The 27,595-nt window shown below is 39.5% G+C and overlaps 1 protein-coding gene and 1 long non-coding RNA gene across 4 annotated transcripts in view; both read right to left on the reverse strand.

Moving 5' to 3' along the window:
- The window catches only part of ADGRL4 (adhesion G protein-coupled receptor L4), an 82,599-nt gene that overhangs the window by 33,155 nt on the left and 21,849 nt on the right, over positions 1 to 27,595 (reverse strand). For 2 of the 3 annotated variants that reach the window (XM_065673664.1, XM_065673666.1), the window contains 2 exons: positions 6,474 to 6,626; positions 358 to 513 (listed from right to left, as the gene is read on the reverse strand). In XM_065673664.1, the coding sequence (XP_065529736.1) occupies positions 358 to 513; positions 6,474 to 6,626 (309 nt within the window). The remainder of the gene's footprint in view (positions 1 to 357; positions 514 to 6,473; positions 6,627 to 27,595) is intronic. The other variant, XM_065673665.1, reaches the window with a different exon arrangement.
- Positions 22,837 to 26,839, reverse strand: LOC136011614 (uncharacterized). Its single transcript, XR_010611436.1, has 2 exons — positions 26,721 to 26,839; positions 22,837 to 25,838 (listed from the first exon to the last, which is right to left on the reverse strand). It is a non-coding gene; the product is annotated as an uncharacterized LOC136011614 (long non-coding RNA).

Consider the following 27,595-nt stretch of genomic DNA (forward strand, 5'->3'; position numbering starts at 1 on the left):
AATACTGGGACTTGATCTTGGCCAAAGTTACATCACTGGACTGACTTTCAGCTTTGCTTTACTCAGGTAGAGATTTAAGCCCCTTTCCTTGTGACTTCTACAGGTAAAGTTAAGAGACAGCTTGAATTTATGGAGAGAAGTACAGATTTGACAACCACTATTTCACATGGATTTCATCACACTGTTTAGCAACAATACATTTACAAAATGATTCTATTCTCAGGAAATGTAGATGTCACTGCCTTGCCTCTTTTTCATGTATTGCTGATTAATCTAGCCGAAGATAAAGAGGCACTGGTGAGTTTCTCAGAAGATGTAGCTCTATAATAACACATAAACCTTTATAATATCATGTACCTTGGCAGGAAGTGCCATCATTTGGCTTAAACTGCAATTTTCCTGTGGATGGTTGATAACCTTCCTTACAGGAGCAGTTAAACCCTCCATCCACGTTTTCACATTTTGCATGATCTCCACAGGCAACAGTTCCTTCATTGCTGCACTCATCTACATCTGCAAATATCGTGAGAAATTGAATTTTTCATTAAGTATTTACAGACTAACACCTTGCTGCTTTGTTGATAATAGCCCTGCATGCTGCAAGCAGTTTCATAATAAAATTTCATGGAATAAAAAAAGCAAAAACTGAAAAGACAAACTTAACGGCAAAATACCTACCAATTATAATATTTAGGTATTAGAAGAATAAATCATAATTGATCATATTTTTATGCCACCACTTTTATTACTATATAATAGTGCATTGTTCATGTTTTAAAACCATGAATTTAAAACCATAAAACTTTTAAAACCATATTAATTCTATCATAACAAAATGCTCAGCATGATGCAAATCATCAGAAAACTATTTTCCAGAGATTAGACTAAATAGATTTTCTCAGCCTTGCGATTCAGTTAGAAAAGAGAAAAAAACCTGCAGCCTTTTCTTTTAAGTCACAGCTTTAAAAAGATGCTACAAAAGATCACTTCATCCATTTTGTTAATCTAAGATTTAAGCTCTGTGCCCTTTAAAGTGCTTGGCATGTGGGATATTTTTTAATTCACATTTAAATTACATTTGCCTAAAATGTCTTCTGTGCTTCTAAATAATTTGCCATTAGGTAGACAGGCTCAGTAACTGGGTGGGGCACAGTCCAAGAGTAAAACTGATGAATTCTGGTAAAGGAATCCATGAATTGATCAATTTTGGAGAGCTGTGTACTCTTTGGCTGGAGTAGGGATTATTTTGCATTATTTGGTTGGCCAAGGATAAATATCAAATAACTCAATGGAGAAAGTAAACTGGGAAAATACCCAAATATTCTGACAAATGAAGTAATGGACTGTGAAGTGCTGTGCTGGAAAGGAGAAAAAAGTGAACAGCTTTGGAACAGGTCTGAAAAGAGTTGAAAAATGAAGAAGTGATACATGAGCAGGTTTAAAGCCTGAGAACTGAACTGAAAGAAAATAAAGGTAGAGAGGGGAATGGATGAATCAGAACGAACTGAAGAACTGGCATGACACTGAATTTGGGAAATAAAATTGTGAAAAAGAACTGATTAACCAATTAGCGGAGGAGAACAGCTACATGAATTGATAGAAAACTTTTGTATAGCCAGATGGATGTTAAGGACAAACAGAAAGCAGATATAGAGGGCTGGAAATGCACTATTAGCATATAGGAACTATTTTTGCACTCTTATTTTTATACAAAACTGTTGGTGGTTTTAAAAAAGGAGTAGAACAAAAATGAGCAACCATGTATGTGAAATAAGGTTGCTAGATAAACAGAAGTGGTAGAAAACCAGAAAAACATTCATTAGCCAGCCCTCTTTCTTCTGCTCATAACCGCTGGGGTTCTAGTAGATGGTTGAGAACCCACCCCATCCTCCTCACTGAGCAGAGAGTCTGATTTTTACTGAAATGCTGCATTTTAAGCCTGAGGTTCAGATGGGGAAGGCACAGATGGGAAGGTGAGGTGGGGCTGTGGGTGCGTTTGCCTTCCTCAGCAGATCCACTTCAGCTTTTCACGGATAGCTGCTGTGGAGGCAGTGTGTTTGAATGGACTGGTGCAAGCACCGATATTTAAGGTGTGAGGTTAAATTATAATTATCTGCATTAGGGCAATAGTTTATTTCCATATTTAATGCCCCAAACTGAAAATGTTTCTCTTTAATGAACTGAGTTTTACATTATCTGTGTTCATATGGTTTCTGTGACCTCAGTATTCATGTAGTCATGGAGCTAACCACGTTATACATCAGCGAATCTGGCAAAAGTGATGAAGAGGGAGGGAAAAAGCTTGATATAGTGTTACATAGACTACCTCATAATTAAATGCTGTCATTTAAAGACATAAGGCTAAAGTTCTTACTGTTGGCATTTAAATAACCTCTCACATCAGTAAATTATAAAGCTCTTTTTGAAACAAGTGGGTGTCTGTCAGTGCCCTGTTGTGTGACTCTCTGTAAGACAGACAAATTTTGAATGAATTGAAGCAGCAAGGGTAAAAACCATGACAATATCAGTTTGTAAAACAAGAACACACATCAGCCTTATACCAAAGATTTCTTTGGCCTTGTCAGCTACACAGAGAAGGACATGTACATCTTAACAAGATATTCAGTGTGTAGTGCAGTGCTAAAACACCAGCAAATGACAACAGCTAAAACTGATATTGATTTATAAATAAATACATAAATAAATGCTTGAATACTTTCTAGACTACCACAGCTAAGTATTCAAGTTTCCATGTGATCTACTGGCGCAAATATTTCAAAATTATTGTGATATTTCACTTTTCATGAGCCTTTAGTTTGGTAAATCATTTATTTGTCATTATTGGGCAGTCATACAGATTACTCTTCCTCTTGTAATTATGTTAGATATTAAACATAAGAGAGATTTTAATGAGAAGTCAGGATCATTCAAAACAACAGCAGAAACTTAAGTACCACAGCACATTTCTGGCACCAGGATGGCCTGACAGAGACACGCTGTCGAGTATACACAAATAGACTTTCTGCAGTTGAGCTGTACATATGGAATGAGTCCGTATCATGACTATATAATTTACTGTTTCCTGGAGAAAAAAAATAAATACCCTGGATGACAAAATTAAAAGGAAATATGCCTGATCTTGCAAGGTACTAATCAGCTTCACATCCCTTTTAAATCAATGAGATTGTCACGGGCAGCCAACAATTTGTGACAGTTGTAAGAATGCTGCTTTTAAGTTCCTGCTTTGAAATGCAGTAGCTGTAAGTTTTTGTTTCTTTATATTTTGTAGTTATGCCTTTTTAACCAAATATGCAATTGTTGGACCACACATGGACAGCAGCTTGTCAGTGCTTTCAGCAATCCAATTTTGCTGGAGCACTGGGGCAAGGATCTCAAACCATCTTCCTTGATCTACTACAGGAGTGGGGGTAGGCTGCCAAGGCTTGACTGAGCAGTCTTCGCAGAAAACATTCCTGAGCAAAGGTTGAAGAACAGCAGCTTTTTAAACAGAAGAGCATTTGCCATAGCTCTGCAAAAAGCCCTGGCCTTTTAGTAAATATTCAAAACAAATCCTGGAGCTGAACTTTGAAGCTTTTATAATAGCTCCAATCAGAAAAATAATATCACCAACACCACTTAGGCTAGTGCGAAAATAGATGTAGAACCTTCTATTTTATTTCTGTGCTTTGTCACTCCTCATTTACTGCAGCAGGCAAGGAAATTCCAATTAAATTAAAAGTACTGAGAACAGTTATTATGTTCAGTCTTGCCAATTACTGGATTGTACCTACATCGCTTTGATTCTTCACCAGTCAGTCAAGACAGCTTGATGTCTACATTATACCTTCTGCTTATTAGTAGCTTGCAAGTGATTGAAAAGTCCAATTGCAAAGGACAAGATGTTCCCTCCCCATGCCTCCATACTGTGGAAGTCAGCAGCAAACACAAAGCAGAAATGAAAAAGCCTACGAATAGCACAGGCAAAAGAAAAGTTAGCCACATAGCATATCCCATCCACTGTACAACTCCCCTGACACAGAAAAGGATGTGATGGAGAAAGGGTGCCTTCCCAGTGTTCTCAAAATACCTGAGTAAAACTAACAGCATGTTCCTGGAAAAGGCAGAGTAGCACAGATGTCACTTTCATCTTACAGATAGCCATTTTAATGTCTTTACTGTGTTGACCAGGGTAAAAAAAAAAAAGTAGGTTTATATTTCACCTTTTCAGCTGCAGCTGAACATTCAATAAAATGTGAAGTCTAAGGAAAAAGCAAAGCTTTTATAGTGTAAATAGATTTTAATAACTCGTATGGCAGAGAGCAGAAAAATATAATCTTCAGAAACATCACATCTCTGCATTCCTCTTTTTTTTTTCTTCTCCATTTCCTTTCTCCTTTTCTTTTCTTCTCTCTCCTGCTACCCTCCAGTTCCTCCTCTATCTGCATGTTTCCTTGCCACGTCCTCACGAATTCTACCCGCCTAACATAGGTGAAATACTGCTGACCCCAAACAGAAAGGTTGGGTCTGACAAGGGGTGAACTGACATTTCCCAAAGCCACTATACCAAGTTTTCTTCCGGTCCACTATCTTGAGAGCTATAATCACTTTGTATTTGGTTGTTTAGTATAGTATCCAAAGAGGGGAGAAACACACATATGTATGCATCAGGACTTTGAAGTGCACTCAGACACACACAGTGATGTACCACACTTGCACCACTGGGAAGTCCAGATAGGTTTGATGGCATAAACACATAAACATAATGGCATACTCTCAAAAATTCAATTACTGCATTTTCAAAGGTGCTGCCATATGTCTTATACATATATATTAAAGAGAAAAGACTTTGCAGAATTTGAAAATACTTTGGCACCTATAAAATTGAGTAAGATGGATACTTGGTAGCTCTGTCCTTCTAATTGTGCTGGATAATTTACACTGTATTTACAACGACAACTTCAGTGTTTGCTTTAGGGGTGTGTAGTACATCCTGAATACACTGCTGACAGCTGCTTGTGAGCAAGCCACCACCAGCAGCAGATCCATTGGGTACAAAATATCCTATTATGGTTTCCCTGACAGGTAAAGTAGAAAATTAATTGTGGATCAAAAGGCTGTCTTTAGGACTCACTACTTGCTAAAGTAATTGGTACACTTGTATAATGAGAAAAGGTGCCCAAGGTAATTTTTTTATTTCAGTGTGAGTTTTGGGAGCTCTCACCTCTTCCCATATGAATTTACAAAAAGGAGAAGAAAAGTGGTAAACGAACCCCCAGTAGAGGGTATAAAAAGATCAGTTCGCCCAGTAAAGAAAAGAGGCCAGTAGAAAAAAAAAGGCAAGCTAATGGTGAAAAGCTAAAGTGACACAAGAACAGTCAGAGAAATAACTTTGAAGACAAAACTTCTGAAGCTGAGAAAATGTCATAACATAAAAATCAAAGCCTGGACCAGAAACAGCAAGAATATTTACAGCTTAATGTGCTAACAGTCTCAATCCCAGCTAATCTAAGAACGATTCATAGCAGCTGGGTAAAGCAGAGCTATTTTAGATGGCTGTGAGCAATGGGCAAGAAATGTTGATTAGATCACTTTCTGGCTTAATATGCAGCCATTCTGCTGATATTAAGAGCAGTAAGAAGAGAGATTGTCAGCACTCACAAGCTCACAGGAGACGTATACAGAATGAGACACAGTCAGCATAAAGGTGTAAAGGGCAATAGATTTATTTCTCATTTTCTGATTCCCTGAGGACTGTTGCAACATATAGAGAAAATTACCAGGAGTTTAAAAGAAGAGAAATAGTTACAGTTCTTCCATCCAAAGGAAATCCTAAAGGATTGCATAGCTGTTCAGAAATAACATTTTTCCAGAGAACTTTTCCTCCCCTGTAATCTTGAACGGGTTCCACCCAACTGCTACAGAAACAGAGGCTGATGGATGGCACAGGAGGTAGATTAACTACTGATCTTGCTCATTGCTTTTGATCAGACCTGAAAAATTACCAAAAATATCTCAACTAAAGCCTCCAAATGAAAAAGCATAGTTTTGGAGCACAGTCGGTTACTTGTATAGGGAATTTTGTTGGTCCAGAGCTACCTAAATGCAGAATACTTTGTCACTGCTTTTTTTTAAGAACATGACCACTTTTCTCACAAATCAGCAAAACAGTGGCATAAATAGGTAGATTGGGGATTTCTGTGTTACCTTAACTTCATTGTCTAAAACTGTGGCATAAAAATATTGCAAGCAGAATCAAGATTGAAGTGTTACTAAAAGCAGTGGCAGCTGCTGTGTTACCAGTGAGAACTGTGGGGCTACACTGAAAAATTAAGTCTGTAACAGTCCAAGTTGAGGGAATTTTGTATTCAGAATCCAAACTTCACAAATCTAAAAGCATTTTGCTAGATTTCTATAATTAACAGAAGCAACAAGAGTGACAATGTAAAGCAAGCTGGCAGACATTAATAACTTACCCACACAGGAGGTTCCATCATTAGGTACAAAAGTTTGTTGACCATTGCTGGATTTGAAACCAGGCATACACATGCAGAAATAACTTCCCACTGTGTTTGTGCAATTGGCATGTTCTCCACAAGGCTGAGTAGCATTTTCACATTCATTATCATCTGTCAAGACATAAATTATGGAGAAATACATTTGCATTTGCCGACTGAAGAAAACAGCAAAGAGTAAGCTTAATGTGGACTCTGGTATTTTATTTATTTAAGTTATTAATGCTGAGCTGGCACTCTTGGTGTCTATACAGTTTTCCCATTGGCAAGGATGTAATCAGGTGTTCAGCAGCACTCTTCTGCCCTCATTCTGTGTGAGTCAACAGATGAGAAAACCAGCAGGATACTGAAGTGAATTGTTTAATTGGATATTCACTTGGAATAAAGGACTGAGACAAGTATGTGTTTTGCCATGGTTGTATTTTGTAACATTCTTTTGCTATCCAAAAATCTGCAGATAGAAAGTCACACTGAGGATGCAGCTGGGAATTTAGAATCGTAGAAAACAAAGCTCAAAAGGATACCAAAAAGTCACTCTATTCCCTAACACCAAAGCAGTATCAATATAGCTAAATTCTTAGGGTTTTTTTGTCCTGTTTTTGAAGACCTTCTGTGGTATTGCATAGCAGTCCCAGACAATAAACTAACCAAGTTTGTCCTACTGACTGACTTGAGTCTTCTTGAGCATGACAAGGAGAAGACATATGATTTCAGAAAAGACACCTAAGGATGAGTTTTAGAAAGGTGCTTCTGCTTTCTGATGGCCAATGTTCTCATAAGGAGCTGACAGAGATAAGGTACAGGTAAGTAAAGTGTCACGTAAGCTAGAACAGATTAAAGTACACCAAGAGCATGGTGTACACAGTACAACAATGTAAAATATTGCAGGGATACATTTCTGCAAAATAACTTAATTACAACCCCCAGTATAACCCTAGAACAGGACATTATTCAGATTTGAAGTCTGATGTGATTTTGAACGCTATTAATTTGACTCAGAAAGGCAAATATCAATTCAGAACAACAGCTTTCCTCGGGGGAGTTTGGGTCAACAGTATCAAATGGATTATGGCTATTATAACTAAAATTGAATGTAAATTAATGAGGAATCCAAGTATAAAAGCACCTTGCCAACACACACCAACAATATTTATTCTACAGCTTTGATATTTATGAGAATACAGCAGAAATGGTGTATGATTTGGTTTTTAAAGAATACCAAAGTAAAACCAAATTAGTGTAAGTGGAATTATGGCAGGGAGGAAAAAATGTGATGTTGGTCCAAGTTCAAAAGCAAAGCATGAGAATATGAAAAATCCAGTTTAGCATGTGGTTTTGCAGAGTCCAGGCCCCAGAATACTTTTCAAATCTTGGTAACAAGGTCCAATTCTTTGAATATCATTTGCGTGTGTCTGTTTAGCTCTTTTGAAATCCCAGTTTGCTCCCAAACCCTGGCATTTCAGGACACAAAAAAAAAAAAAAAAAAAAAAAAAATATTGGACTATCCTATTTTAGTTGCCAAGTAAACCTGGTCTTGGGAAAGTATTATAGATCCTAGAAAAAAATGCAAGTTGACTTTGGAAATCTCATTGGATAGTAGTCATGGAAGATGAGAAGTAGAAGGACACTGATAACTGCAGGACCTAATTCACAATAGAGAAATGACAGAGCTAAGGAGAGAATAGCTACATGTAAGAATTTTCCTTTTTAGTTTGTTTTCTAGGAGCTCAACTATAGTCCTCAAAATCCACCAGTATTATCCTTTTTCAGGTAGCCCAAAGATTTTATAAGCAATATTAAAATGAGTCATGCAGTGGTCATCAATAAATTTTTTACGATTATGCCTAGTTAACTTTACTGGATTACTGGCATTTTTCCTCAATGTTCAGGATGTCTAAGGGGTTTAATGGTAACTGTATTGCCTTAAGAGGCTTACCTGTTGAAAGCGCCTTTCAGATAATTTGAGAAACCTTCAGAACATCAAAGAAGACTAACAGTACCTTACGTTGCAAACACAAGAATTAATACTAAGTGTTAAAATCACAAGGAGTTTTCTTTCACTGTTCCCATGGTCTAACACAATACTGAGCAGACCATGCTGGGGCATAATTTACTGGAGCACATCCTGCTTCCATTTTAAATTAATGGCATAAAAGTCACTGACGTAAGTAGGCCCAGGGTGGTGCTCACTATGGAAAACTACTGGGTTAATGAGAAACGGAAGTAAGGAAGAAATTTTCAAGAAAAAAAAGGATTTTCATATACAGTCTAACTAGATATGTTCAATCCACAAACAAACTATTTTACAAGATCAACAACAATGGCAAAATATCTTCTAGTTTTCTGTATTAACAACTTAATTTTTTTCTTCAGACAGCAGTTCAATATGAAGTCCAGGGACTTAAAATAGTTTTCCAAATTTTCCATTTACAATATTACTGAATTTGTGACTTAAATGATGTCAGGAAAAAATAACAGGATTTATAGATGGAAATATATATATTTTTTTAAAGCAAATTTTATGTCAATGCTAAGAGGATACTTTAAATGACAACGAGCGTATCATCCAGCTGCTTTGTTGCTACCTAATTCAGTTATGGCACGTGCATTCATTGTTGGCACAGATACCAACTGAACACTTCAGGTGTTGTTTTTTTTTTTTTCAATAACTAATGAAAAAAATAGGAGACTTTTAGAGACAAGATTGGCCAAATCACATGGTTAATTATTGTGGCTAAATGCTAATGCCGCATTCAAGATTCTCTGATACAGAAGACATTTCTTGAATAACCATGATGTCTTGAGAAATGACGAGGAGGTAAGGAGCAGGTTGTGAGGGTTTTTGTTGTTGGGGTGTTTCTGTTTGGATTTTTGGGGGTTTGTTTGAGGGGTTTTGGGTGTGGGTTTTTTTTAATCATTTTTTACACTGCACTTCTGTGATATTTGAATTGTTTTAAATCTCATCATTAAATAAATCAATCACACTGTAAGGAAATTTATAAATACTTTCCTAGGAAATTTGGGTTAAATAACCCATAGATGTGTGGATACAGGAATACGTATGTATATTGTATATATACATATACGCATGTACGTGCACATATGCTTATGTGTACCTGAATATCAGTAGGATACTTGCATGATACAGATGTAAAATAAAACCAATTCTCCCTTTTCACCTTAAAAATGCAGTTACTATGTATTTTAATGTGCATAAATGTAATTATGGTTAGACGGAATTGGGTACTAGCTGCATGCAATCATCTCTCTACCTGTCTCTCAAAAACGTGTAAGAATCTTCAAAAGCAAAAAAAAAAAAAAAAAAAAAATCTGAAAAGCCGATATATCCCTTTCAATCTGAATTTTAAATCAGGATGGTAATTCTGTATTAAAATTGCTTGTGTTCATTAAAAGAACACCATTGGTTTAAGGATTGAGTAGCCCTACTGAGAAGCTTGGGCACTGATGGAAGTCTTTCCCTGTCACACAGAGCTATAAACTGGATCCAGTGTTTAAACAATCACTCTTTTACATCAGGTAACATTGTTCATTAGGTAAAACATGTATTAATTTTCTTTAGCAATGATATAATACATTCTTCTATGAGGAATATTCAACTAATTTAAAAGCATTAAAATACATGAACAGAAAAAGGAAGAATGATTTGTGGATTTTAAGGCCATGATGCAGTTGGAAGCTAAAAGAATCTGATTTTAGGAAAAAAAGAAAAATAAAATATAGAGGTGGTTTCTTCTATCATAGTCACAGAATCACAGAATCACAGAATCCCAAGGGTTGGAAGGGACCTAAAAAGATCATCTAGTCCAACCCCCCTGCAAGAGCAGGGTAACCTACAGGACATCACACAGGAACTTGTCCAGGCGGGCCTTGAATATCTCCAGTGTAGGAGACTCCACAACCCCCCTGGGCAGCCTGTTCCACGTACTTTCTAAAGTTCTACCATGTCATGTATCCTGCTTTAATACAGCATGGTTATAAACTTGTAACCTACAGTAGGAAAATGCCAGGACAATACAGCTACAGCATGATATAATTTATTATTGTGACAAGCATGAAAAAATGCTTTGAATTATCAATTTTAAATATATTTTTGTAATACTGTTTACATATTTTACATGAAAAATATCATGATGCAAAGTCTTACTGCAGCAGCTTTGAAGGATTTCCATTACACTGGGCACATCTCCATGATTGATAGACTTTTTGATGATAGGACATATAAAATGAAGGGTTAGTTTTGGGGTGAAACTTCTCATATTAATCCATATTTTTGCAACTTTTTTTCCCCTTTTTGTAAATTTTGAAATGAACTGTTTAACGCTTCATTCAAGTAATGAACAAACAAAGCTGAAGTCACTCCAGTTAAACAGAATTATTTGTGCATTTTCAGTCCTCACCAACCCATAAGATTTTTTAGAAGTGAAATTTTGTCTTGGGAACATATTCTGGCCTCTCTGGTGTTGAATTATTTTAATATAGTGACCTGATTGGAAAACCAGCGATGTTGAACTTTGAGTTTGGTCACCGGTCATAGCCACCTATGGTGGGAAGGCCCATGGCTAGACAGACCTGCATCTCCCAAGGATTTCTACTGGGGCCTTGCTACAGGCAGAGCACTCAGGGCTCTTGTTCCTCCGCTTTAGCAGAAGCCACAGTCCTAGCTTTCCATACAGGGTAATCTGTGCTGTGGCCAGGGTGCTTTGTGGGCTCTGACCTGGATAACCAGTCAGGCTCACCAGAGAGGCAACAGATTTCCCAGGGCAACAGAAATCTGGCTTTTGCAAGTGAAGTCCTTTGACACTTTGACATTGAAGGATTTTAATGAACTAAGAACTCCTGATCAGAGCTTGAGTTTGATATCCTGAGCTTTCCCAAAGCCATACCTGAACAAGCATATGAATGATGGTGAGATTTTCATAAGTTTAATGAACACTTGATGTTACTAAGGACCACAAGCAGCTCATATTGAAACTGTTACTGTATACAACAATACATTCACATTCCATTCACTGCATTCCCCAGATGACATAAAAAGAAGCAATAAAGGCATCAACAATTAATATTGTCCCAGTCCAGGCCTTTTGAAAACCAAGGTTGGAAGCCTCTGGGGGCATACCCATCTGTCAAGAGCAGCCGTGGCAGCACAGGGCTGGGGACCAGTACTGGACACAGTAGTCTGAAAAGTGGACAGCACTGCATAGGAAGGAAATGCAGCCAGAGTGGCTGGGGAATACATTGATTCATTGCATCCGGCTGTTCTCTTTCAACAGCAGCCTCTGCTGCCAAAGCTGCTATGGAGCCCCTGGGGGAAACTAAAACTACCCTTCCCTAGTGTAGCCCTCATGGGAGAACAGTACTTGAAGTGCCTCACTTAACCCCTCAAAAGCAAGGAAATGAAAGGCTTCCTGTAAAACAAATTCCAGTGCTACTCACCCTGCTGTGTTTAGCTTGTCTGGAGGTCTCAGAACAGTGGGTGATCTTACATACATTACTTCAGTGCTGCAGGACTGTGCCTCTACAGACATCACAGCCCAAGTTAAGAACAGCGATACCATTAACAACCTTGCTTTCACTTTCTTGTGATGTGTTTCCATTAATGGTAATTTAACACAATTTGTTTATGATTCTCCAAAGATTCAGTGTTCAAGTTTGGTCTAAATCAGCATGAAAGAGCAGATGCTTAGCAAAACCACTTGAGACTGTACAACTGGGCTGGAAATCTCATTTAAATATGAATTGCTTTTATAATGGGCCAGATTCATCTTTGTCCTACACTAGGGTAGGGGACCATGCAGTTGCTGCATAGCAAATCTTACCACTGCAAGCACTGTCTTACTAAAATTTCATAACTCTCTACCTCCTTGCAAGAACTTTTTGCAGTGCCTTCTCAGAATGTTTTTGTAGCTTGCAGGAGGTTTTAATTGGTTTGAACTTGATGGCTCTGCAGCTAACTGAACTCCTAAAATTCCTTAATTCAGCAAACTAATATTTTCTCTCACATTCTTCACTGGTTATGTGTATATGCAGAGATGATTTCAGATCAGCAGATCTTTCATGTATGGTTGAACTAAAGGGCCTCACAACAAAAAGTTCCCTTAGTCCCAGTTTAAGAAACAGGGCAGAACAGTCTTAAAGAAAGTCATGTTCCTACATAATCAAAACAGAATCAGGTTGAATTTCAGAGAATGGACAAGGTTCGGAGAGGTTAATATATTATCTAAACTGCTTCCTTCATCTCTTGCTGGTATTTTCAGACTTTACAAATTAAACATGGAAAGCATTTATTATTGGGTAAGTGCCAGTGATGAAATTGTCATTTGTTTAGCCACACGGAACAACCTGCCTTTTCAACACTTGTGAAGTATCAAAAAAAGAAAGTCTATAATTTGTGATCACTCATATGTGAAGAATAAGGGTGGGGGGTGGGTGGAGGAGAGAATCTTTAAAAGTGCTAGTCCTTGACTGGAAATAAACCATTTACCCAGACAAGTAGCTGCAGGAATTTGAGAATAAAAAGAAACAGGGTGCTCAAATCAGTGAAACAGATGTAAAGGTGGGAATAAATAGCTGTTGAGTGGCGTTGTCCCACCTTTTTCTCAGCACTACCTCCTCTCCTGAAGAGCAGGGATCTAAATGCACTGCAGACTGTAGCAACATGCCCCCACCGCTTGCCCCAGAGGAGACCTGAAAGATGCAGTGACCATCAGAAACTCAGCAAGAAAGCTTCCAAGTTGTACAGCTGCAATTGGGGAGCTTCAGTTTGGGTGTCCAAACCCCAAATTAATTATTTATTTTCTGTCTGACACCCCTTCCCTAACCAGGTCATGAGGGGAAGACCTGTGAATGCTATGAAGATTCACCCTTTCTATTATAGGAACAAATCAGAGCTGGTCAGGCATCTCCTGCTGATGCGGTGAGCAGGGTCTCAGGATACCTGTCAGGGGTGCAGGTGAGAAGCACAACTCACATTACAGCTCGGGTGCAAGGGACTAGGAGCTGCCATTCACTCTTTGGGAAGCAGACCGTGATCTCCTTGCATCTACAGCACTCCAGGTTCCCCTTCTTCTTTCCACCCAGGAACGCAGCATTAATTCACCAGCTGAGCACCTGGCTTGGTGACCTACTAAAATACAAAGCTAAAGAAGGAGTGAGACTGCAGCAGAGTGATGTCAGGGACAGTGAAATGGATAAAATCCAGGATGAAGATGGTCTGCTGGGGTTGTCAGACTGGCTTTGGTGGTGAGAAGTGAGAACCAGATGAAATCTATGTAAAACTGGAAACCAGATGAAATCTCTGGAAAACTGGCACTGAATAGGAGGGGATAAACAATAACCCCTTTTTCAGTTCGAGTTACACGCAGCTTACGGTTAGTCATACTGTGAACTCAAACAACCCAAGGCTCCCACCTGACAGGATGTGAACGAGTGAGACATTACCACTCAAATCTAAATATTTTGGTCCCAAGCAAGAGATAAGACAGAAGGAAAGCAGCTTAGCAAACAGGGAAGAAAAAATTCCAGGCAGCACTTTCCCAAATTTTAAAACAAAACGAGAAAGATATTTATTCAGAAAACACAGCTGGGAAATGCATCACGACTTTAAAATTTATATATGAAACCCACTACAGCGCTGTCATGTTATGCGAAGACGTGAAAGAGGGGGTAAGTGAGAGGCAGCATGGCTTGAATGAGGCAGAGAAACTTTAAGTTAAGCATTATCTGATGGGCTTTACTGAACTCACTAGAAGCATGCAGGAAAGACTGATAAGAAGTAGTGTTGTTTTCTGTCAGGATATGAACTTCCCCTTCAGTCACATAGGACTAAGTTCCTAGGGTCTTGAACACCATGTGGCAGCAGTAGCACTGTGTTTCCACCATGCTTGGGAGCCTGGGCTGGAAGCACCTAGATGCTTGTGAAGGATTGTCTGCTCTGGGAGCCCTCCACAGTGCACAACGGGTAGTTTCAAATATTTAATGCCTGTGACAGTGTGAGGCATGTAAGTTTTTTACATAGATGGCACGTGGTGGTGGATACAAATGAGAAAGTACATGGATTTCTGTAACGGTTTATGGATTAACTATCCAGGCACAGAGACAGTTGTATGTTAAAGGTAATTTAACTGAAGTTGATGGGAATCACTGACTACCATTTTGTTTGGGGTGATTAATATTGTACCTGTACAAGCTAGAAATTAAGATCCAACTGATTAATTTCTCCCTAGAGTAGGCAGATGGAAGTATTTGAACTAAAAGGCAGGCTCAGGTTCTGTAGAAGGCTTTTCCTCAGCTGACCTGCTCTGTCACTCCTTCTTGTGGCAGGCTCTGAATTAGCAGGACTGTTCCGTTCACCCGCAAGTAAATGCAGAAACAACATATGTTTGGTTCAAGTGCATGAAGAGTCTATTTCCATAACAGGGCCTGACCTCAAACTCACTAATGTCCAAGGAGTGGCTCCCATTAACCTACATCTTTGCTTTATAGAAGCACAATGCAAAACCTGCCAAGAGCAGAAATCCAGGATGAAGACCACATTGCTCTTCCTTTCCTCACCCCACACAGACCTACTTACCCAGCCTCAACTTCCTGACAGAAACCCTGTGTAAAGTTTACTAGTCAGGGATTAGAAAGAGTGTAATTGAGACACATCATCAGTGTCTTGGTTCGCTTCCTTCAAGCATGTGGAATGAAAACAAGGTGAAGTGCATATGAATGAGAACATGCTGGATTCAAACTGCCTGCAGTGAGCAGTTTTAAATGTTTCTCTGAATGCAACCAGCAGAAGGGTTTCAGAAACTTCCCAGTTATTTAATACCATAATTCCAAATCCAGCTTTTACTTTTGTTGCTAACTTGCTTGTTTTCACTGGAACTCATCCTTAGACTGAAAAGTAAAACAGTACATGCACAATCATATTATTTTTGCTTAAACAAAAGTGAGCAGCACATGTCCTTTACTGGGAGGAATTTCCTGGTAGATAACTATGCCCCTGCAGAACTGAATGGGCAGTCCAAATAGAAGTTTTGTTTCAGCACTGAAAATAGAACCGTACTTAAAACAAAAAAACAAACAAAAAAACAAACAACAACAAAAACAAAAAACCCACCCAAAAACTAGATGTGTTAGGAGAGGGGGGCATCATTCCATTCCAACACACCCAGTCAGTTGCCAATAAATGCTCAGAACAATGTAGATATATTCCAGGTGCTCCAGCCAACAAGCTGGCTTCATTTGGAGCTTGGCTCAGATGCCTCTATACAAACGCCCATAGCATGGGGAACAAACAAGAGGAATTAGAGACGTGTGCATGTCTATGGGGGTATGATATGATAGGCATCACAGAAACATGGTGGGATGGCTCCTATGACTGGAGTGTTGGAATGGAAGGTTACAGGCTCTTTAGAAAGGACAGGCCTGGCAGGCGGGTAGGGGGAGTTGCCCTTTATGTTAGGGATAGGCTGGAGAGTATGGAACTGTCTGGGGACAGGTGAGCAGTTAACAGAGAGTTTGTGGGTCAGGGTTAAAGGGAAAACAGCCATGGGAGGCATTACTGTGGGGATTTGTTACAGGCCGCCTGATCTAGGAGAACCTGTGGATGAAGCACTCTACAGACAGATAGGAAAAGCCTCACTCTCACAGGCCCTTGTTCTCATGGGGGACTTCAACCACCCAGACATCTGTTGGAACGATGGCACTGCACGGCACAAGCAATCCAGGAGGTTCCTTGATTGTGTGGAAGACAACTTCCTTCTGCAAGTAAGAGAGGAGCCGACAAGGAGAGGTGCCATGCTTGACCTTGTGCTCACCAACAGGGAAGCGCTCGTTGAGAATATGGTGCTCCAGGGCAGCCTTGGATGCAGTGATCACGAGATGGTTGAATTCGAGATCCTCAGGACAGTGAGAAGAGCATGCAGCAAGCTCACTGCCCTGGACTTCAAAAGAGCAGACTTTGGCCTCTTCAGGAGCCTGCTTAGTAAGGTTCCATGGGATATAGCCCTGGAGGGCAGGGGGGCCCAAGACTGTTGGTTGATATTCAAGGATCACCTGCTACAAGCTCAGGAGTGCTGCATCCCAACTAGAAGGAAATGCAGCAGGAGGGCCAGGAGACCTCCTTGGATGGATAAGGAGCTGCTGAGGAAAATTCAAAGGAAAAAAGAGGCTTATAAAAAGTGGAAGCAAGGACAGGCAGCCTGGGTAGAGTACAGGGATGTTGTCTGGGAAGCTAGGGACTAGGTTAGGAAGGCTAAGGCCCAGTTAGAATTAAATTTGGCCAGGGATGTTAAGGATAACAGGAAGGGATTCTACAGGTACGCAGCAAACAAAAAACAGACTAGGGACAACATAGGCCCCCTGAGGAAGCTCTCGGGAAAACTGGTTACACAGGATTTGGAGAAGGCTGAGGTTCTGAATGACTTCTTCACCTTGGTCTTTACTGGCAAAGGCTCTGACTGCATCACCTGAGTCTTGGAAGGCAGACACAGGGACTGTGAGAATGAAGACCTTGGGGCCACTGTAGGAGAGGATCTGGTTCGAGACCATCTTCAAAATCTGAACGCACACAAGTCCATGGGACCTGATGAAATCCATCCGTGGGTCCTGAAGGAGCTGGCGAATGAAGTTGCTAAGCCACTGGCCATCATATTTGAAAAATTGTGGCAGTCAGGTGAAGTTCCCACTGACTGGAAAAAGGGAAATATAACCCCCATTTTCAAGAAGGGGAAAACGGAAGACCCGGGGAATTACAGACCAGTCAGTCTCACCTCCACACCTGGAAAAATCTTGGAGCAGATTTTCCTGGAAGGCATGCTAAGGCACATGAAAAACAAGGTGCTTGGTGACAGCCAGCATGGCTTCACTAGGGGGAAATCCTGCCTGACCAATTTTGTGGCCTTCTATGATGGGGGTACAGAACTGATGGACAAGGGTAAAGCAGTTGATGTTATCTACCTGGACTTGTGCAAAGCATTTGACACTGTCCCACCCAACATCCTTCTCTCTCAATTGGAGAGATATCAATTTGATGGATGGACCACTCAGAGGATAAAGAACCGGCTGGATGGCTGCACACAAAGAGTTGTGGTCAATGGCTCGATGTCTGGCTGGAGACCGATAACGAGTGGTGTCCCTCAGGGATCGGTGATGGGACCGGTCTTGTTTAACATCTTCATCGCTGACATGGACAGTGGGATTGAGTGCGCCCTCAGCAAGTTTCCCGATAACACCAAGCTGTGTGGTCCGGTTGATATAATGGAGGGAAGGAATGCCACCCAGAGGGACCTTGACACACTTGTGAGGTGGGCTGATGCCAACCTCATGAAGTTCAACCATGACAAGTACAAGGTCCTACACCTGGGTCAGAGCAATCCCAGGCACAGCTACAGACTGGGAAAAAAAGAGATTCAGAGTGGCCCTGTGGAGAAGGACTTGGGGGTGCTGGTCGATGAGAAAATGAACATGAGCCAGCCTCAGTGTGCACTCGCAGCCCAGAAAGCCAACCGTATCCTGGGCTGCATCAAAAGGAGCGTGACCAGCAGGTTGAAGGAGGTGATCCTGCCCCTCTACTCTGCTCTTGTGAAGACCTCACCTGCAGTATTGTGTGCAGTTCTGGTGTCCTCAACATAAAAAGGACATGGAACTCTTGGAACAAGTCCAAAGGAGGGCCACAAGGATGATCAGGAGACTGGAGCACCTCCCGTATGAAGATAGGCTGAGAAAGTTGGGGCTGTTGAGCCTGGAGAAGAGAAGGCTGCGTGGAGACCTCATAGCAGCCTTCCAGTATCTGAAGGGGTCCTATAGGGATGCTGGGAAGGGACTCTTTGTCAGTAACTGTAGTGACAGGACAAGGGGTAATGGGTTAAAACTTAAGCAGGGGAAGTTTAGATTGGATATAAGGAAGAAGTTCTTTCCTGTTATGGTGGTGAGGCACTGGAATGGGTTGCCCAGGGAGGTTGTGAGTGCTCTATCCCTGGCAGTGTTCAAGGCCAGGTTGGATGAAGCATTGGGTGGGATGGTTTAGTGTGAGGTGTCCCTGCCCATGGCAGGGGGCTTGAAACTAGATGATCTTGAGATCCTTTCCAACCCTAACTATTCTATGATTCTATGATTCTAAACCACCTAAACCTCACACACAAAAAAAAAACCCCAAACCCCACACCCCCAACAAAAAACCGAAGCAGCAAAAACATAAATAAAAATAAGGCAGATATTATAATTCCTTACAGGCTTTCCATTTCATTTTCTATTTACTGTAATGCTGGCATAAAATTGGCACCATGAAAGCAGATGTATCTCAATTACGTTGTTTAACTCTTTCCTCCATTTATATAAATGCCACTATTTATGCTGCATATACATATCCCCCAGTACTCCAGTAGGCACTGTATAATAACATATTACATAGAATAGCAGGGAAATAAGACTCAAAGTTGTTTAATTCCCAATGCACCTGGTTCTCGTTATTTCCAACATTAATTTCTGAAAACTCTGCACAACTTTCTGAATCAAAATACATAAACTCGGCATGACACATTCTGGTATTTGTCTAAATTCAAACTTTCTTTTGCAAATTACATTAGAATCTGTAAATTGTTTTCTTGTAGAGTATATAGTTCCCTAGTAGCTGTAGAGATTGTACACTACATGCACCAAATCTTGGGATTCATTGAACTGCATGCAACAGATGTTCAATTCATCCAAAGAAAGGCAATATAACCATATCAGGATTACTCTGTCCATATCTAATTCCCAAAAGCTACTAGATGGATGTCTCCTACAGCCAGTTTCACAAGGGTCATCACTTGGAGGTCATAATCTCTCTGGCTTCTTCAACAGTGCACCACCTAATGGCAAGTGAAACACAAGACTAGATGTCAGGATGAAAGTGAATTCTCACATCTCATTTCCAGACTACCTTCGTGGCCCTGGGGAGATAAATTCTGTCAGTTTATATTTACCATTTTAGCAGCATTTTGGATGGAAAAAAAATAAAACTGAATTCTACCAAAAAGGTTTTTGTTAAACCATATTATAACATGAATTAAGAGCTTTAGTAGGAAGCCTTTATTTGGACAACAAGGACAGATCCATGGGTAGAAAGGACAACAAGGCTCAGTGTTTAACTAGAAGTCTCTCTTCACAGTTTTGAATCTGCTGCTTAAAAATAGATGGTGCATTATGAAGTACTACATTATCTTCAGTGAATTTTGTCCTTTGAAAAATAATTTGCTGTGAGATATCTGAAACAGTATTAAAAACATTTCTTGCTTTTACCCTTGAGATCTGTATTATGTTCCACTTTGGACTTAAAAAGCAGAATACAACAAAAGATGTGGCAAAATTGCTTTGAGAGAAGTAATAGCTCAAATAACATGGAAGGCCATAAAACAGTGACTACAGAGGCTATTATTTCCCGTTGTGCAACAGTATTCATTGATTTCTGAAACCACAGGCTAATTATGCTCTGAGTGGACAAAGTACTTTAAGGAGTCTAGTCTGGGCATCAGAGACATTGAGTTTATCATGTACTTCTGTCAAAACCAAGTTATAGTACTCAGGACAAGAGCAGCTTGACGGAATTTGATTGTCAGTACTATTCAGGAGGTTAGGTAAGGTGACAATGCAAGTCTGTGAGTGCATGGACTTGTATTGCTCTAAATTAATATTAAGGTTAGGTCATTAGAAGATAATACCAAAGCACATAATAAAGTATTTATTTATTTCTAATTTTTCTACTTTTAAAGTCAATACTGTTTCATTCTTTTAAAAAAATTACATGTGAACTAAGCATCTCCTATATAGCTTTCATGCGGTTTTGTGATAGTATGTTTTCTGTATTAGCCCTATTGTAAGTTATCCCATTTAAATGCTCTGGAATTCAATAGCTTCACTACTGGATAATAGACTAATTCACAGAAGGAAATAATTTCAATCTATAACTGAGAAAAGCCATTAATTACTGGAAAATGTCCAGTCTCCAAACTTGAAGATATCAAATATGGTCTGGCAAGGAGGAGACAATTAGACTGAGGAATTCTACCCAGAGGGAAAACATGCCAGCATTACTTCAGCTAGACTAATGACTTCAACAATAACCACTGAAGTATTTCCAGCTACTGTCAATGCTGTAAGTATTTAACTCCATGGTGAAAAAGCCTTAACTACTGACAGTGATATCTCAGAGACCGATCCCAATATCTCATTTTTGATAACAAAAGGCACTACAAAAACATACAGTGTTTGGTGTCTGCCTGCCTTCCCAGCCTCTTCCTCTCCTCCTCCTCCCCCCCCCCCCCTTTTTTTTGTCATCTGATGTGAATTAAAGCTAAATGTAATGATGCAAATGGAATTAGAGGTTACAAAGCTCAGCAGAAGTTAGGTCTATGGTACTGGCTTAGTTAAAGGCTTGCAGGTTTTTGGTGATCAGTCATTTTCCCACATAATAGCCAAGTATCATTTTAGTAGAATTTGCTCATTTGAAATGTATATAGCCCTTCTCCTTTCTGGAGCAACCTCTTCCAAAAACCAGACTGCTCTAAAGGCCAGATTTCCTCTTTCATCTCTCCCTCTTGAACCCTAGAGCTTTGAAGAGATGGAGCCTGTGGTCTCCTCATGCCGAATAGTCTTGATAGCTTTCTGGACCTTTCTTTCTAAGGTATACAATCTGGAAAACTTTAGCTCTGTGTCTAATGGCAGAATGAGTTTACTTACTCAGGTCCCCTAATGAATTTTGATTGTGAGGGGAGCATATAGCATCCTAATTCACTCTAAATTGATTTTTCTCTTGTTGACTACACCAACAACTTTGCTCTTAAATAGTTATTACATACTAGGTTAAAATATTCTGTTTATTCATAATCAGTGTTGTCTACATAACTGTCATTTTCTAGCGAGGGTATTTATTCTTAGATACAGGAGCTTAGACTTTATTATCCCAAAGACACAAAACACACTTAGTAGGCAAAAATATAAGTTCCATTAAAAACATATCTACAGTTCAGACAGAAGTAATACTTATAACAGGAAATAACACTGAAATGTGGCACAAGTCAGAACTGAAAACACTTTCAAGTTTGCCTACTGTAATACAACCTGCCACATAAAGTGCTATTATGTGCATTTTATGCCTGGGAGTGCTGACAGGCAGAAGGGTGTAGATATGTTGTAGAAATGCTTTGTATCTTTTGGCAAATGGAGGTATGCCTGTACACCATAACAGGGGACTACATGATGCTCAGAGGCAGGTCATACTGCAAGCAGTGCGGCTACATTAGTGCCACCCTCCAACCAGGCTAATTAGCCCTTTAAATACAGACTGCATTAGCCTGGATATAGCACTGTGCTGCACAGCCACACTGCTTGCTATTGCCTCACTTGGTTTAAGCAGTACTGTGCTGTGTCTGCTCAGACGACACTTGGAGACAAAGTCCCAATTACAAAACACAGAGAAAACACTGTTGCCACTGATTAAAGTGAGGGGTATAATTTACATACTAAGAAGGCAGAATCCACAGAAAAGGAGGATTTTCATAAAGTACTGAATAAATGCATGTAAAACATAACAGATTTCCACAGACTGCCATGCTGGGTATCCGTCAGAGAGGGAGGCACTGCAGAAGCCTTCACTGCTATTTTTCTAAACATTACTCAGCTGCAAAGTTCTCAGTGGGAAATCCTAAAAACTTGTTTCCTGAGCAAATCACTAGAAAAAACACAAACAAAAAAAAGGTAGCTTCCCTTCATTTATTGAAATAAACCTCTCAATGTAAGTGCCTAAATCTAAGCTCAAGCAAACATAATCAAGATAAACATCTTGATTATCAAGTAGACTGAACTTGCAGAATCATTGGGTAGATTTCTACAGCATGTTAAGTATCCCTGAAAGTTGGGCCATTTATTAGATATGTGAAGATATGCTGCAAGCTTCTGTTTTGCAAGTGTTGGACAAGGAACTGGTTTATCTAAAAGCAGCAGTGAAGACTCTTACCTTATTTTTAAGCCAGGAAAACTATTACATCATGTATCAAATGTTTTACTCATTAAAAAAAGTCATTGCCTTTTGTCCTCTGCGCCTGTCTCTGGATGTACCAGCACAGGCAGTTCTATAGGATATCCTGAGTTTTCCTCCAAAAGTTCCAGCTCAGTCAAGATACTGAAGATTTCAGAACAATTTGTTGGGAAAGGTTCTCTATGCTTGAATTTGTTGCAAACTTAATGTTACAGTAAGCATTAAACATTTCTTTAGTTTATTCAGTCAAGCGGAGTAGGTTTACCTCTCAAATCTAAATACAGGCTATGCACAAAAGTAGTGTTTAGAAGACATTTATTTTCAAGTTGTCAAGCTGTTAAATATGAAAATAACTGGATTACAGCTTAAATTCTTACTGCAGCTGCCTTTGCTTCAGATCAGGTACCATAATGCCAACCTTCAGAATCTCCTCCAGAGATGCATTGAAAGATCTGGGATAGGGGATAACTTAAGCCAGAGAAAATGGCATGTTTGGGATAGGACAGCAGCACACTCTGTTGCAAAAAAGTAATTATGTGCTTTGGAAAAGCTGACCTTTTACAGAGAGATGACTATTATTCAGGAGGACTTTACCAGTTCCCAAATCCACACAGGAAACTGAGTAAGGAAACCAGTTAAGAGGAAATGAATGTCATAATATCCATGTTACATCTGTTAGAGACATGTGGCAGAGTCACCCTGTGAGTTAAGGCCCAGTAAAGGAGGAAAAATTGTCTTCTAAACTGGTTGAATTTTAGGCCATTAAACTGCAAGATAATGATGGGTTGCTTGTGGAGCAACAAATTTATTTAGAACTTCATTTGGTCTCTGTTTTAGCCAAAGGCTGCACTGTTGTGTTGTTTTACATTTAAACATACCCTACTCCGACAAGCCACTGAAGTCTTTAAAGTCTTCCCATCTTTATTGCAGACAGTACTTTGATCTCAGTGCCAGAAAAGGTCAACACATGAACTTCAGAATTAGACTTGTTTACATCCAACATACAATACAAATAAATGAATGTGGCAACGACATCCCAGGCAGATAAAATAAGGCCACATTTTCCTAGTTTTACTTAAAATATTTTTGTCAGCCATTGTGCAAACGATGTCATCATCAAATCCAATGAAATCCACTTATTGAAAGGCTTCCCCCCAAAAAATATTTCATCAATCATAGCCCAGAAGGGCTCTGTCATAGGATAATTGCAACTTGGCGTACCAACAAAGAGCATGCAGACATCCTCAGCTTCCTTATCTATACAACGGGAAGGGTTGACAGCCATTTTATTAGCTGAGATATTGTTACCCCCATCAGATAAAATAGTGTGTTTTGTTGCTTTGATGTTTTCTGTCACCATAGCAGAGCTGCTGTTTTCAACTGTATGTTTAAAAGAACAGCTGCGGTAGCAGCTTATGCTCAATCACAATAATACTGCCTACAATCATCTAACAGAAAGAGGCAAGGGGTGTACTAATTGCACTTTATTAGAAAGAGACGGAAAGAACACATGGCGTTTTTTCTAGTTATTTTCTAGCTGCAGTTATTTCTAGTCAATACACAATTGTGGAGTCATCTTTTGTCTACATTTGTTTTCTTGAGAAAAAAGAGACCACCAGAAAGTAAATTCCTTCTGAACAGATAGCCAGTTGAGAAGATACCCCAAAATTATTTTGATCATACCTGTTCTCCTAGTATTACTAATCCACAGAATATATAGGGGACTAAAATAGCATTTGGCACTAACTGCTTATATTTAACACTTCCCAATAACGGCAACTATTATAGCACTCAGAAATATATATCTTACTTCCACATGCTCGGTTACATCATGCACACTTCGAAAGCTAACAAAAAATCTGTCATGCAGAGCAATATGCAAACCCATTTAATTTTCTATTTAAATCCTTCCCGACAGAGTGGACTTCTCTTGCATTTCAAAACAGCAAGCCTGTTAACCAAACTCTGAAGGTGGAAAAGTCTGCTTGTCGACACCAGGCTTATCTCACTGTACTATCACTTGGGCAATAATTACATGAAGTGCTGTAGACACAATTTAATTACTTAACATTTGCAGCTGCTGCTGAAGATGTCCCACCTACACTAAGCGCAAGGGAGGGCTGTGGACTCTCCAATGGACTGCATGACAGATACTGTCCACGTCTTTTATGTCAGCAGGGTGCTAGCACACCAATTTCTGCTGAGGGATGCTGTTGTGATAATACAGACAGCACAATCAGAAGTCAGCAGCCTAACAGGAAATCTCATCTTTGGTGGCTGCTCAGCAAGAGGTAGCTCCCAATAATAAGAGGCAAAGTAGGCAAGTGTAAACTCTTCTAGAAAATACAGGCATCTCTGTTGACCTTCAGAGTTCTACACATAAAATATGCCTCTAGAGAGGCAGCAGGTGTTTTTGTTGATGCTGAATGCAACAGCCCTGACATAAAGACACACCCATCATACCCAGTAATTCCCAAATACAAAAGGTGGATTCTGCCACTTTCATTCCAGCTCTGTGTTGCTTTTTCTTCTCCTGGAAGGCAGGCCCTCCTCTTTCCTTTACACTGTAGTCTCCTTTCCTAATTTTCCACCTCTATGTATGCTCTTGAAGCCACCTCCAGAACTGGAGGTGGTGATCCGGCTGTACCCTTGAAGCTGTGACCTTGAAAGACTTACAGGTTTCATTTTCATTTATTGACTTTGCTATAGACTGTGTGTGTAAGCCTGGGGAATCACTTAACTTGCCTGTGTCTCAGTTCCCCATCTACAAAGTCCTTTCTTCTACCTTGTCCGTTTTAATTTAAATGAAATAGACTCAAACTCCTAAAGGTCACATGTCCTTTGATAGCAATATGAACTCAAGGTGCTTGATATGGCAGCTTGATCTTGTTTGGGTAAGCTTAAACCAAATAATGAATCCTAAGAAATGAAACAATGTGAAACTTCCATTTAAGCAGTCCTCTGCAGGATGTTTTTTGCTTGAGTGAAGGATGGTGCAAGAATAAGTTGCATAGTTGGAAGGGTACCTTGGTCTCCTCACTAATAAGCAGAGCTAAAAAGGAAATTCTGTCATGGATTCAAGTGGTTGGGAGATTTAACCTTGAACACTCTGTTGATATCACAGAGACATTACACACTGCACATCCCTGTTTCTGAGCCCTGTGCTGTTGTTTCCTTTGCTGAGCACTGAAAGTGGTCTGGAGACACAGAGGGGAGGTGTTTCAGCTCAGTCAGTGGATGCCTTCCTTGCAGAAACTGAGGCATCCCTCTCAAGTAGGCCAAATCCTTCCTTAAAGTTTCTTTTCCTGTGGAAAAAAAAATTCTAACATGGAATTTAAGATAAAAATTGTAGCCAAAAGTGAGGGCTGTGATAATCTATTTTGAGCAGAATAGCTTCTTACTTTTAAGCATACTTTTAATGGGGACCTCAAGGCTACAGCAGTCAGTGCTTTAGAAATGTCTGAAGTACATGGAACAAATAATTCTACAACATTTAGGTGTTTGGGGCTGGAGTGGGTTGTTTTTTTCACTTAAAGCTTTAACTCCTAAAGTCACACTGACAACTCTAATACTTAAAGCTCATACAAGACAACACAAACACCAAGTATCAAACTCCTAACAATGGAAAACATCTATTTTAAATAATAAAAAAAAAAAAAAATCACATCGTTTCCCCATTTCCAGTTTCCTGGTTTGCAGGGTCCGCATGTACATGAAATCTGATTCACAGATATATAACTTGGCAATAAAGCTTCTGCAAACCCAGTGATCCTGCTACTTCTCTCCTGAAATTCTTTGTTTATCCAGCTTTGCATACACACCCTGTGTATACCACATACCAGATCTCTTGAAAATTAATAAAATCTTAGAAGTTACATAACTATGCTACCTGAATTTGTTGGTGCATTTTAAAAAATATAAGAATTTAATAGATGATAAACCAACAATAAAGAGAATAGAGACTAGCAAATAGTGAGAAAGTAAAGGGCAGAGAATTATTCATTTCATTATCTGTACATTTTTCTTCAGACAACAGCTGCTGCCACACTTCAGACTTACATCTCTGAATGTCACCTATTGACAGCCTTAGCTCATGTCTCCCTGTTTACCCACTTCACAGAGACAGTAACTAGAGAAGGGTCCCACCTTGCTGTCCACATTTAAAAACATGAAACACTTACCCTTACCTGCTTTTTGCCTTCTGCTCACTGCCATGATGCGTGCCTATATCCTGAAACAGACTGTCATTGGAAATCTCAATGTTTCTACTTCCTTCCCTTTTAACAGCTAGCTCAAGACAAAGGTAGTAAATTGTTGTCTGGAGCACTGGGGCCCAGGAAACTACTCAGCTGAAATTGAAATCTGGTGTATGTCAGGTGTGATGAGTTCTGGGAAAAAAAATCAGAAACTTCCACAAATGAACTGAAACTGCTGGAATCACAGGACAGTGAAAAAAGGGGCTCTTCTATGAATAGAGTGCTCCTTGGTCACTTATAAAGGATTATTCAATTACCTTATAATTTAACCTTTGGATAATTAAATATTTTTTAGAAGGAGGAGGGGAAAAAACCAGCAACAAGGACTTTGCTTGAGCAGATGCAAAACTGACACATCTGCCTCCCTCGATACTAGCAAATTGGCTCTTTCAATATGTTTCATTTGTTCTCCTGCCAATTGCTGATCTCTTGTCAATTTACTCTCAAACTTGGAAGAAAATTAAATGGTTTGATGACATACTGGTTTCTGTATTTTATCTTTGAAATGCAAAATATATATTCCAATGATCTTAGAAATGTTTCACATCTTTGAAATCTTCGCAATTGTAAGATGTTGGCCTTGAACCCCATCTGGAACAGAAAGCTGTAACTCCATCTAACTAAATTAAGCTAGGTAGCTTATCACAGCTGGTGATCTTCTCCATAGTTTTTCTACAGATTAACACAGAGCATTTCATATACTTAGAAATATGTGTTGTGAAAGGCAGTGACTCCCTATATGCTTTAGGCATGCTTGAAAATACCTATACCAGATGATTGCCTAAAAATGCTTCCTAATAGCCTTA

The sequence above is a fragment of the Lathamus discolor genome, chromosome 3, assembly GCF_037157495.1.
Source record: "Lathamus discolor isolate bLatDis1 chromosome 3, bLatDis1.hap1, whole genome shotgun sequence".
In the NCBI taxonomy this organism is placed as follows: Eukaryota; Metazoa; Chordata; class Aves; order Psittaciformes; family Psittacidae; genus Lathamus; species Lathamus discolor.